The sequence below is a fragment of the Chiloscyllium punctatum genome, chromosome 5 (genome assembly GCF_047496795.1).
Source record: "Chiloscyllium punctatum isolate Juve2018m chromosome 5, sChiPun1.3, whole genome shotgun sequence".
NCBI classification, from domain to species: domain Eukaryota; kingdom Metazoa; phylum Chordata; class Chondrichthyes; order Orectolobiformes; family Hemiscylliidae; genus Chiloscyllium; species Chiloscyllium punctatum.
The window spans coordinates 65713953-65727986 of NC_092743.1; the positions used below are offsets into that span (position 1 = coordinate 65713953).

The 14034-nt window shown below is 42.3% G+C and overlaps 1 protein-coding gene across 4 annotated transcripts in view; it reads left to right on the plus strand.

The window, feature by feature from the left end:
* The window catches only part of spidr (scaffold protein involved in DNA repair), a 269145-nt gene that overhangs the window by 71422 nt on the left and 183689 nt on the right, over positions 1-14034 (plus strand). For all 4 annotated transcript variants that reach the window (XM_072570486.1, XM_072570488.1, XM_072570489.1 and 1 more), the window contains exon 6: positions 8973-9226. In XM_072570486.1, the coding sequence (XP_072426587.1) occupies positions 8973-9226 (254 nt within the window). The remainder of the gene's footprint in view (positions 1-8972; positions 9227-14034) is intronic.

Below are 14034 nucleotides of genomic sequence, written 5' to 3' on the forward strand. Positions count from 1 at the left end.
CATCCGGTTCTGAATGGTGGTGGACAGCTCAATAGCTCACTTGAGGCATCACAGATGTTCCTCACTTCAATATGGGGAACCCCTGCACCTCAGCACAATAGATTGGGCTGAAACATTTGTGACAATCTTCAGCTAGAGTGCAGAGTGGACGATGTGTTTCAACTTCCTCTGGAAGTCTCCACGATCACTGTTGTCAGACATCAGCCATTAGTTCATTCCATTTGATATCAGGAAATTGCTGAAGTTATTGTAAGCGGCAAAGACTATGGGCCCTGATAACATCCTGGCAATTGTACTGAAGACTTGTGATCCAGGCATTGCAGTACCCATAGGCAAACTGTTTCAGTGCAACATTTGACTGACAGTATAGAAAATTGCTCAATGCATGGATGTCCTGTACATGGAATGCTAAACAAGTGCAACCTGGCTAATTACTGTCCCATTAGGTTCTCTCAGATCATACTCAATAACCTATCATCAGTGTATCAAGCTTACTGGCTTAGCAATTACCTGCTCACTAATGGGAGAAAGTGAGAACTGCAGATGCTGGCGATCAGAGTCAAGAATGTAGTGCTGGAAAGACACAGCAGGTCAGGCAGCATCTGAGGAGCTACAGTTGATAACATTTGTGGAGATACAGGTAAATTTGTATCTGATGTGGAAGGATGCTTTGGATGGAGGTGAGGGGGTGAGGTGTGGGCATAGGTTTTGTACTTCTTGTGGTGGCAGGCGAAGATGCCACGAGTGGACTGTGGGCTCGCGGGGTGGGGGAGGAGTGGGTAGATCTGACGAGGGAATCATGGAGCAAATGATCTCTCCTGAAAGCTGATAGGGGTGGGAGGGAAATATGTTCCTGGTGATGGGGTCTGTTTGTAGGTGGCAGAAATGACGGAGGATGATGCAATGTGTATGGAGGTTGCTGGGGTGGAAGTTGTGGACTCGGGGATATGTGTTTTTGTTGCGTTGGGAGGGATGGGTTCATTGGGAGAACTGTGGGAAGTGGAGGAGATACGGTGGAGGGCATTGTGGACCACGCAAGAAGGGAAATTGCAATCTTTGTAGAAGGAGGACATCTGGGATTTCCTAAGGTGGAATTGGTCATCCCGGATCTTTCCACATCCAACAGAAATTTACCAGTACCTTCATCAGTGTCATCTACTGGAACCGTTGTACCCGATGCGGTTTCCTCTACATCAGGGAGACAGAACGATAAATTGCAGATTGTTTCAGAGAACATCTCTGGGACACCAGCACCAACCAAACCCACCACCCTGTGGCTGAAAACTTCAATGCTCCCTCCCTCTCTGCCAAGGACATGCAGGTCCTGGGCCGCCTCCATTGCCAAACCCTTACCACCCGGCGCCTGTAGGAATATCACCTCATCTTCCTCTTGGGACCCTATAATCACACGGGATTCATGTGGATTTCGCCAGTTTCCTCATTTCCCTTTCCCCACATTATTCCAATCCCAAGCCTCCAACTCAGTACTGCCCCTTGACATGTCCATCGTCTTTGCCACCTATCCGCTCCACCCTCCCCTCCGACCTTTCACCTTCTCCCCCACCTTCATCTACCTATCGCATTCTCAGCTACCTTCCCCCACCAACCCAACCCCCCTCCCATTTATCTCTCAGCCCTCAGCTCCCTGGCCCCCAAACCTCATTCCTGATGAAGCGCTTATGCCCGAAACATCGATTCTCCTGCTTCATGGATGCTGCCTGACCTGCTGCATCTTTCCAACACCACACTCTCGACCTGCTCACTGTGGCTGAGTTTGGGTTCTGCCAAGTTAACTCTGGTTCCTTACAGCATTTGTTAGTCTTGGCAAAAGAATTGACTTCCAAAGCTAAGGTGAGAGAGATTGCCCTTGATGTGAAGGCTGCCTTTGAATGTGGCATAAAGAGCAGTTGATAAACTAAACATACTGGGAATCTATTGATTGGAGGCCTACCTAACAAAGGAAGATGGTTCAGGTTGTTGAAGTAATTCAACTCTGGGTCAGGGCATCTCTACAAGAGTTCTTAAGCTGCTTCCTCAATGAGCTTTTCTCCATAATAAGGTCAGAAGTGTGGATGTTTAATTACACAAAGTTTAGCACCATTTGAAACTCTTCCGAAACTGAATGAGACCGTGCCCATACGGAAAGATAATATCCAGGCTTGGGCTAACAGTTAGGAAGTAACACTTATGCCATACAAATTTTTGGCAATGACCATATCTAATAAAAGAAAATCTAACCATGAACCATGACATTCAATGACATCACCATTACTAAATTCCTGTTTTATACATCCTGGCAATTACCATTGATCAAAAAATTATAATGGCTACAAGAACAGTTCAGAGGCTTGAAATTCTGCATTGCCCAGCTCACCCCCCAATCTTTACCACCTACAAAGCACAAGTCAGGAACGGGGAGAAAGTGAGGACTGCAGATGCTGGGGATCAGAGCTTAACAATGTGTTGCTGGAAAAGCGCAGCAGGTCAGGCAGCATCAAAGGAGAAGGAGAATCGACGTTTCAGGCATAAGGCCTTCTTCAGGAATGAGGAGGGTGTGCCAGGCAGGCTAAAATAAAAGGTAGGGAGGAGGGACTTAGGGGAGGGGCGTTGGGAATGCGATAGGTGGAAGGAGGTTAAGGTGAGGGTGATAGACCGGAGAGGGGGCAGAGAGGTAGGGAAGAAGATTGCAGGTCAAGAAGGCGGTGCTGAGTCTGAGGGTTGGGACTGAGAAAAGGTGGGGGGAGGGGAAATGAGGAAGCTGGAGAAATCTGCATTCATCCCTTGTGGCTGGAGGGTTCCTAGGCGGAAGATGAGTTGCTCTTTCTCCAGGCGTCGTGTTGCCATGGTCTGGCGATGGAGGAGGCCAAGGACCTGCATGTCCTTGGCGGAGTGGGAGGGGGAATTAAAGTGTTCAGCCACGGGGTTGGGTTGGTTGGTGCGGGTGTCCCAGAGGTGTTCTCTGAAACGTTCCGCAAGTAGGTGGCCTGTCTCTCCAATGTATAGGAGGCCATATTGGGTGCAGCGGATGCAGTAAATGATGTGTGTGGAGGTGCAGGTGAATTTCTGATGTATATTGAAGGATCGCTTGGGGCCTTGGAGGGAAGTGAGGGGTGAGGTGTGGGCGCAAGTTTTGCATTTCTTGCGATTGCAGGGAAAGGTGTCGGGAGTGGAGGTTGGGTTGGTGGGGGATGTGGATCTGACAAGGGAGTCGCTGAGGGAGTGGTCTTTCCGGAACGCTGATAGGGGTGGGGAGGGAAATATATCCTTGGTGGTGGGTTCCGTTTGGAGGTGACGGAAATGACGAAGGATGATCCGATGTATCTGGAGGTTGGTGGGGTGGTAGGTGAGGACCAGTGGGGTTCTGTCCTGTTGGCGATTGGAGGGGTGGGGTTCAAGGGTGGAGGAGCGGGAAGTGGAGGAGATGCGGTGGAGAGCATCGTCAACCACGTCAACTTCTCCTTTGATGCTGCCTGACCTGCTGCGCCTTTCCAGCAACACATTTTTAAGCACAAGTCAGGAACATAATGGAATGTTCCCCACATGCCTGATGAGCACAACTGCAACAACACCAAATGAATTTGATACTGTTTAGGACAAAGCAGTTGGCTTGATTAACACTGCATTCACAAGCATTCACTTACTCCACCGCTGATAGCGAATTAGGGAATTTGTTACAGCACAGAAGGAGGCCCATTGTGCCTGCACCCCCTCTATAACTGTGTGCCAATCTCCTGCCTTTTCTCATATCCCTGAGCACAATTTCTGACCAAATAATCATCCAATGTTCTCTTGAATGCTGCAATTGGGCCAGCCTCCACATATTTCCGAGCAGTCCATGCTATACCCAAATTACTCGCTGTGTGAAAGTATTTTTCTCACATTACCCTTGCTTCGTTTGCATTTTGCTTTAAATATTTGCAAAGAGCAGAAGCAACATTACGTACCATCTCCAAGATTGACTGCAGCAATTCAGCAGGCTTCTTACAAACTCATTGTCACTATGATCTAGAAGAATAAGGATAGCAGATATGTGGGAACACCACCACTGCTAGATCGCCTCCAAGTTACTCACCATCCTGACTTGGAAATATATCGTTCTCTTTGAGTTGCTAGGCCGAAATCCTGGAATTCCCTCCTTAATGAAATTTTGAGTATACCTATAGCAAATGGAATACAGTTATTCAACAACGCCTCTTGCCACCATGCTCTTGAGGGTAGTTAGAAATATGCAGTAAATGCTGGCACACGTCCCAGTAATATTTAGGATGATAGGACTGAGTGTATGGCTGCTAAATTTGCTGATGATACAAAAGATGGATAATAAGGAGGACGTAATGAGTCTGCAAAGTATTTATTATAGATTAAATGAGAGGACAAAAATTTTGCAGATGCAGTGTAATATGGATAACTGTGAACTTGCCCACTTTGTCAAGAAGAATAGAAAACCAGTATATTATCTAAATGCGTAGAGATTTTAAACTTCGAAGTACAGAGGTATCTGGGATTTCTGGTGCATGAATCACAAAAATGTGTGTAGGTACAGCAAGTGATGAAAAGGTCAAATGGAATATTGTATTGCAAGCAGAATTAACTATAAAAGTAGTAATGTTTTGCTACAGGTGTGAAGTGTTGGTGAGGCTACACCTAGAATACTGTCCACAATTTTTTTCTCCTTAATGAAAGGCGGTAAATATGATAGAAACAGTTCAGTGGTGTTTTGTTTGATTAGAGGATTGTTATTTTACAAGGAAAAATTGGATAGGCTGAATCTGTATACATGAAGTTTAACTGGATGAGAAGGATCTTATTAAACCAAAGAAGATCCTGAAGGAAATTGACAGAATGGATCCTAAAGGATGATCCTCTTCATGTGAGTCTATAAATAAGGGACGTAGACTTTTTATTTATAGATTTCTTTGAGGAATTGAAACTCTATTCACTGGAGTGCAATGAATACTTATTAGGCAGGAGAAGGTAGATTTTTACTGACAAGGGAGTCACAGTTATTAGGGTGTTCAGAAATACAGACTTGAGGCTGCCATCCAATTTGCTGCAGTCTAATTGAATGGCAGGCTAGGAGGTTGAATGGTCTACTTCTAATTTGTATGTTTATGTATTTGTATATTATGGTTCCAATTAAAATGCATGTCTTCAGTGGTAATCTCAATTGTATCTCAGAACACAATCTTTCACACCTTGGACAAAATAGACAAGGCCATCTGCCAGTTTAAGAATAAGAAGGCTGCTGGAGCAGATGGAATCGCTGCTGAGGCATTGAAGCACGAAGGCAAAGGGCTCCTTCTGCAGCTACTTGCCCTTGTTTGCCTTATCTGGAAGGAGGAGAGCATCCCAGAAGAGCTGAGAGATGCCACAGTTATGAGTATTTTCAAAGACGGGAACAAGTCCGACTGTGGCAATTACACGGGAACTCTCTGTTGTTGATCACTGGAAAGGTCATTGTGAAGCTCCTCCTCAACCGTCTCCTCCCTGTGGCTGAGGAACTTCCCCAGACTCTCTGTATGGCTTTTCACCACGGAGGGGCACAGCAGACATGATTTTCACCATTCAACAGCTGCAAGAGAAATTCAAAGTAAAGAACCTACCCCTGTACGTGGCCTTCTTCGACCTTACAAAGGCCATTGCCATTGTGAATCAGAAAGCATTAGGGAGCATCCTTCTCTGCATCATGATGTTTGCCACGATCCTTCGCCTGATCCATGACATCATGGAAGTTGTGGTAATTATCATTGACCCATTCCCATTCGAACCGGTGTCCAGCAGGGCTGTGTCACCGTCCCAACATTGTTGTGTTGCTGAACAAAGAGACCTTGGAGTGCAGGTTCATAGCTCCTTGAAAGTGGAGTTGCAGATAGATAGGATAGTGAAGAAGGCTTTTGGTATGTTTTTGTTTATTGGTCAGAGTACTGAGTACAGGAATTGGGAAGTTATGTTGGGGCTGTACAGGACATTGGTTAGACCACTGTTGGAATATTGCATGCAATTCTGGTCTCCTTCCTATCGGAAAGATGTTGTGAAACTTGAAAGGGTTCAGAAAAGATTTACAAGGATGTTGCCACGGTTGTAGGATTTGAGCTATAGGGTGAGGCTGAACAGGCTGGGGCTGTTTTCCCTGGAGTGTCAGAGGCTGAGGGGTGACCTCATAGAGATTTACAAAATTATGAGGGGCATGGATAGGATAAACAGACAAAATCTTTTCCCTGGGACTGGGGAGTCCAGAACGAGAGGGGAAAGATATAAAAGAGACCTAAGGGGCAACTTTTTCACGCAGAGGGTGTACGTGTATGGAATGAGCTGCCAGAGGATGTGGTGGAGGCTGGTACAGTTGCAACATTTAAGAGGCATTTGGATGGGTATATAAATAGGAAGGGTTTGGAGGGATATGGGCCAGGTGCTGGCAGGTGGGACTAGATTGGGTTGGGATATCTGGTCGGCATGGACAGGTTAGACTGAAGGGTTTGTAACCATGCTGTATATCTCTATGACTCTCTGACTCTACTTGCTGCGATGCTTTACCTCATCATCAATAAGCTCCCTGCTGGAGTGGAGCTAGCAGACAGAACCTGTGGGAAATTATTCAACCTCTGCCACCTTCAAGCCAAAACCAAAGTCACCCCAGCCAGTGTCATCGAGTTGCTATGCAGATGATGCTTGTGTATGTGCAATCTCGGAGGACGTACTCCAGACCATCATCGACATCTTTACAGAGACATATGAAAGCATGGGTCTCACCTACGCATATGCAAGACAAAGGTCCTCCACCACCTGGCCTTGCATTGTGGAACAAACCCTCGATCATTAAGGTCCACAGGGAGGCCTTCGAGGTCATTGACCACTTCCAATATCTCAGAAGTGTCCCGTCTGCCAAGCAGCTATTGTTGAAGAGACCCAGCACTGCCCATAGTGTGCTAGTGTAGCGTTCGTCTTCCTGAGGAAAAGGATGTTTGTGGGCACCAATATCAGATCTAACACCAAGATCCTGGTTTACACAGCTGGTAGTTGCCACCTTCCTAGATGGCTCTGAGAAGTGGACTACTTATTGCATACACTTCAAGGCACTGGAACAGTTCTACCAATGCTGCCTGTGCAAGATCCTAGAAATCTGCTGGGAAGAAAGACTCACCAACACCGACGTCCTCGACTAGGCCAACATCCCCAGTATCAAGGCAGTGACCACCCTTGATTGGCTACAATGGATTTGGTACATTATCCACATGTGTATGTGTGCTGTATTCCCAGCTTCGAAACTAGCAGATTGAGCCCGAAGAGGACAGAGGAAGCACTTAACGATACCCTCAACTGGTGAAGTGGAGCATACCGAAAGACGCCCAGGAATCACTGACCCAAGACTGTCTAAAGTGGAGGAGATGCATCTGGGAAGGCGTCGAAAGCCTCGAGACTTAACATCAGGGAAAAAATGGAAGCCAGGTGAAAACATTAATAGGAGCGTGCTGCCACAACAATGTCCCATCTACTCCTTCGCTTGTCCACCACCTGCCCCAATGTGACAGAGCCTGTGGTAGCCGCATAGGTTTGTACAGCAACCTAGAAAACTTACCCTGAGAGTGGAAGAGAATCATTCTTATCTACAAGGGTACACTAATGACAATAGGATCAAGCAGATAATAAATGTCCCAATGACGTAGGAAGAGGGATTTTGATTTATTATGCACTGTGACCAGTAGTGAGGAGAGGTGGAGTTTTTCCTTTGGGATGGGCTTCACTTAAACCAGACTGGTATCGTGTTTCTGTGAATTATCAGGAATGTGGATAAGTACTGTATTAACTATAAGGAATTTAGGTGCAGAAGAGAGGTGGCGGGCTGTTGTGAGGGTTCAGCTGAATGAAAATGTGTGAAGAGAAAAGTAAAGACACCGTTGAGTCTTGGTAATTGGAGTAAAGACAAGCTGAGTAGGCTTGGAAGGGACGTAGAGTTTAATATTAATAACCTATCAACAAATAATATCCATGCAAACATTCCAGAAACAGTTACAGACCTTTAATCTGAATGCATGAACCACTCACAATAAGGTAGATGAACTATAGCACAAATGGGGATGAATGATTTTAGGTATGATCTCTTTTATTTTTATAAAGTGACTGAAGTTGTGAAATAAACCTTCCAGGATTCATAATATTTTGAAAAGACAAGCAGCTTTGATAATAAAGGATTATTTCAGGATAGAAGTGAGAAAGAATTTTAATTCTGAAGATCAAAAAGTAAAATCACTATATTTGGAGATTAGCAATAACCAAGGTCAGAAAATTCTGGTCGGAGTAGGTGTAAGGTCATTGGATAGAGCATTCAGTATGAAATAGTTGGATATTTTGATAAAGGGTACTGTGAAATACTAGCTACAGAGGAGTTTAATCTCCTTACATACTTGACCAATCAAATTGACAAAGCCAGAATACTTCTGTGACAACTTCCTGGAACAACATGTTGTGGAATTGACAAGGGACAAAGTCCACTTAGATCTAATATTGTACTGTAAAATGTGGCAGGGTTAACCATTTTTTCCCAGTGCCTTAACTGCACACAGTTCTGTACCAGTCTTGTTGTATGCATTGTAGGTATGTATATTAAAATACTCTGTGTTCATGTGGAGCAGTGGTAATGTCCCTTCCTCTGGGCTAAAAGGTTCAGGTTTATGTTCCACCTGTATCATAGCACATCTGAATGAAGTGATTAAAATATTAATAAAATGCTTTAGGATATAATAATTATGGAAGAATATTCTCATAGATATGTGAAACAAGCAGCAATTAAATGGAAGTCTGCAGATGAATGATTGATAATGGCAAGAATCTGTGCATTGTTTCAGCTCTGGAAACTTTTGATTCCTTCCCAATTGTAATTGATTAGTTTCTTCACCTGTACCTTCCCTTAATGAGAGTGTATATGCATTTAAAATATACCACTGTGAAAATAACTTGCATTTATCTTGTTTTAGACAGCAGAAGATATTTTGGAGTTTTCATCTGATAATGAAAGCACAAAAGAACGTGAGTGGTGCACAAAGTCCATTCCATCTACTTCTGCATCACCACCTATACCTAATTTTGGATCAGAACATGGCAGGACCATGCGATCAGCAAGCAACTGGTTGAGAAGTGCACAAGCATTTCTACAGACGCCTGACAAGCAAAAGAGAAAACAATTCAAAACTCCAGAAGATTCTGCCAAAAAAAGAAAGAAATTTATGAGGTTAGCTAATATGCCATGTTGTACATTTTTATTTGACAGTACAAATATGGAAGATTAATCAATTACGATTAATTTTCTCTTGTTATTTTACTTCTGAAATATTGCTTCAACTATTTTATGACTTCATAACATATTTCTGGGAAATATTGGACCTCTGGCTAGACTAAATATCCTGATAATTATCACAATGGACTCTCTTCCGGAATAAATTTCATTTGTACCAAGTATAGTTCACTTTTGCACACTGTATTTTTATAGGAGGATAGAATTATTGGCATTCGAGGCACAGAAGGAAGTAATTCACTCCTCTGTATTTATGTTGACTGAAAGAGTAGCTATCCAGCAAAATCCTACTTTCCAGCTCTTGAATTGTCTCCTTGTAAATACAGTGAGGGTTTCTGTGCCTAACAGTGTTTCAAAAAAGTGAGTTCCAGACCCTTCAGGATGATAAAATTAATTCCCAACTCCTCTCTAATATCAATTACTTTCAATCTGTACCCCCTCCCTGGTTATTGAAGATTATTTTGATATACATTCTTAATAAAAGTAAATAAGATTTCATAAACTTGAGCTAATTATATATTACTAAAAGCTGATAACCCAGTTTAAAAAAAAATCTGACATTCCAAATATCTGACAGTTTTGAATGCAGACGTTTATGATGTATGAATAGAAAGAATTAAACTGAAAATACAGTTGGATCTGTCTTGGGCTGCAAATCAACGCAATTCAATAAACTGCAAAGCAAAAAAGCTTAATACACAAAACTTACTTTGCAGCAATGGTAAGTTTAGAAGTTACCAAAGAGGATGCAAAAGTCACGATTTATTTTCTTGCAGGTTTGAGGGTGAATCAAAAATGGTCTTTGTCGAGGATTTTTTAAAAGAAAATTTTTAAGGTTTACGGATGTCAGTCAGAACCCATTTATAGTACTTGTACTATTTACTTGGAACTTGCTGCATCATATTAAGTTGTGAACTAAAACCTTTTGAAACAGGTTATCAATAACCCAAACCACAAGTGTTATCTGTTACAAATTTGACATCTCTTGCATCTGCTCCCATCTGAGGATAACTCAGACAGACAGGTACTTGTTGGATTGAGAGCATGATGATCCAACTATTTTAGTTGAGCAATTTCTGTTTCTATGTAGTTTCAGAGAGAATATTGGTGACTTCATGTCATCCAAACAAAACCCGAGAACTGACTTTTGATAATAGGGCATTCTCAAGTTTAATCATCTCCTCCTTTTAAAAGCTGACCAATCCATCTTGTATTTCATGCGTTTCTGACTTTTAATGTTGAAGCATGTAGTATAATGAAACTTTATAATGTATTATTGTTGTTTGTAAGCTTCCGTTCGAAAGTGGAAGAAAAATGAAATTTATTTTTCAATTCTTTGAAGGTCTGAAGCTGATTTTGAGCAACAGCTACATGACCAGCAAGACACCTGGGGAGATAAGAGGAGAGAGAGCCAGAAACATGTTCATACAGCAAAAAAAGATGTTTATGCTTTTATTTGCTTTCTGGGCTGGAGGGAAACTCTGAGAAGCTAAGAAGTCAGTAGGACAGAAACTCCAAAAGCAAAAGGCCTTGGAGGTGTCAGCAAAGACTACATCTCAGAAGAGTGTTGAAGATATGAGTTTAAGTAACCCATGTTAACTTGTGTTTCGAGAGTGTGGCGCTGGAAAACGCAGCAAGTCAGACGGCATCCGAAGAGCAGGAGAATTGACATTTCGGGCACAAGTCCTTCATCAGATTCCTGATGAAAGGCTTATGTCTGGAATGTTGACTTGCTGCACTTTTCTAGCACCACATTCTCAACTTTTGATCTCCAACATCTTCAGTACTCACTTTCTTCTAACTCATATGTTTGCTGAGTTAGCCTGTTTAAAACGTTTTAGGGAGATTCTTTATCTATATAAAGTAACATCAAGTGATTCTACAACAGAAATTTATGAAAAGAGAACTGATTGTAGCTGTGCCAATTTAGCGAGAGGGTTTAGTCTAGAGAAAGAGATTACTCTTTATTAAATTTGAATGACTATAAGGCTATTGCTTGGCTGAGGTATGAATGATTCTTTTTGATGTTTGTAATTATTCCCGTAGTTCTTCTATAATGTGAGGTAGATTGTGTGTTTTATTTTTGTGTTCCATTTTTAAAAGTATATTGGCGGCCTCTTCTAACTGATCTCTGCAGTAGACAAAAAGAAACATTAAGATTGTGGTTTATCAAATAGACTTCATTCTGGGATCTCACTTGTCATGTGTGACTTTCAACAGGTATCACAAAAATAGCTAGAATTGACTGTTGAATGGTAGGATTAGAAAACATAGTGCTTATGTGTGACTTTTCTGTTTGTTATTTGAAGGGAGGCATAAAGCATTTGATTGGTAGGAATAGCATGAGGGGCTGAATTTTGACTACTTAAGTTGACTTAACTGACTTCGAGAATTAGGTTTGCAGTCTGTTATGTAGTTTGTTCTTTTTCCTGTGAATGTAAAATAGTAATATGGATAACCTGTGTTCTTATTGTCAGAGCAAAGATGCTTCCATTGCAAGCTTGTAGAAAGACCCAAAATCAGATTTTCAAGTTACAAAACATGTCTGACCAGTGTGTTTCTTATGTTTCTAAGAAAAGCTACAGTTCTAGAGAGGTTATTGCATTACAGTCATACTTTGTGTCACGCTGCAGTAGAATAGGGCTTTAAACAGTGGCAGGGATGTAAAAGAAAGCTATTTCAGATTGTCTCCCCTGCCCAATTATCCTTTATTTTCAGCCAGAAGAAAATATTATATGACAGATTCAAAAATATTATAAAATTGTTTTGCAATACATTTGTCTGTCTATTCATGATGTTCAGTCTGCATGAGTTGCAATATCCACAAGAACATATTGCAAGAGTTGATAAGATTACTTGTGCATGTAGCTGTTTGCTTTATGCTGCAACATGAGATCACACATTATGGTTGAATGCGATTTTCCTGTTTCTTTTGACTTACTGTGCCCATGGATATCTATAATTGTGTTACTAAATTTGTTTGCAATTTATCCCATTAAGCACAGCGGTAGTGCCATATAGTGTAGTATGGGTGTGCACAAAAATGGGACTTCGCCAACACAATATTCTACCAGTACTTTTGTGGACTGATGCGCCTGTGACAGGTAGATTGGTTGAGGATTAAGTAAAGTTAGGTTTTTCCCTTTTATTTGCTCCCCATATGCCAAAAACACCGTCTAATAGCTATGTCCTTTAGTGCTCTACCAGCTCGGTCAGTAGTGGTTCTGTCAAGTCACTCTTCGTGATAAACATTGAAGTTCTCCATCCAGAGTAGATTCTGTGTTCATGTTACCTTCAATGCTTCTTTGAAGTGGTGTTCAATATTGAGGTGAATTCAGCTGAGGGCGGGGGAATCAGACAGGAGATGGTAATCAGCAGGAGCTTTGCAGCACGTGTTTGATCCCTCATCTGGAATCAATTGTGAGCACTCCAGGGCAATTAGAGTCATAGAGTTTTTACAGCACAGAAAGAGGCTGCTTGGCTCATTGTGTCCATGGCAGTCATAAAACATTCATCTATTCAAATCTTATTTTCCAGCACTCCGCCTATAGCCTTGCATGCTGCAGCATTTCAAGTGCTCACTTAAATGTGTTGAGGCACCCCTGCTTCTAGCACCCTTTCATGCAATGAGTTCCAGATACTCATGACTCTCTCCTTTGAAGAATTTCTTCCTAATGTTTCCTTTAAAGCTCCTGCTTCTTAGCCTAAAATAGTACACCTGGTTATTGAGCTGCTACTAAGTGTAAAAATTTCTCCCTGTCTACCCTGTCCACGTTGCTCAGAGCTTTGTACAAATCAATCATATCTCCCTTCATACTCTTTCTTCTCTAAGGCAAACAGCCCAGCCTATCTCTCCTTGTAGTTGGATTGCTCCAGCCAACAAACATCTTGGTTGAACACACAAAAACAGAAATTGCTGGGGCAGTTCAGTTGCTCTAACAGTATCCGTTGTGAGAAACAGACTGGTTAATGTCCTGGGGACTCTGGTTCAAACCCCACCAAACAGTTGGTGGAATATGAATTCATTAATTGTAGCTAGTTTCCTTGAGGGAGGAAAAGTGCTGGTTCACCAATGTCCTTTAGAGAAGGAAATCTTCTCCTGGTCTGGCCACCATCTGACTTCAGACATTAATTATGTACTTGACACTTAAATTTTTCAAGTCCAGTGACCCTCCTCCAGAAGGGTGGAATCTAGAGGATCTCTTCTATCTTCAAGGACCTGTGGACATGCAAACTAAGGTCCCTCTGATTTTCTGTATTTCTTAGGCTCATACTTCTAGTTCCTTGCCTTGTTAGCCCTCCCAGTGCATCACCTCATTTTTTTTGGAATTAAATTTCATTTGTTAATGTGCTCTCTGAATATCTCTGTCCAATCCTCACCTTTGGTGGGATAGAAAATGTCCGGGAATAGTCACGATGGTGTCTAAAACATTGTAAAGCATTATTCTGGGAGTATGCAAGCTGCTGGATGTCAGTACAGAGACCTAGAGGTTCAGGTTCCTTGAAAGTGGCACTGCAGGTGGACAAGGTGGTGAAGAAGACATTTGGTATGCTTGCCTTCATTGGTCAAAGCATTGAGTATAGGAGTTGGGACATCACATTGAGGCTGTACAGGACGTTGGTGAGGCACCTTTGGAGTACTGTACTGTATATAGTTCTGGTCACCCTGCTGTAGGAAGGACATTATTAAATTGGATATGGTGTAGAAAAAAACTTACAACTATGTTACTGGGAGTGGAGAGTTT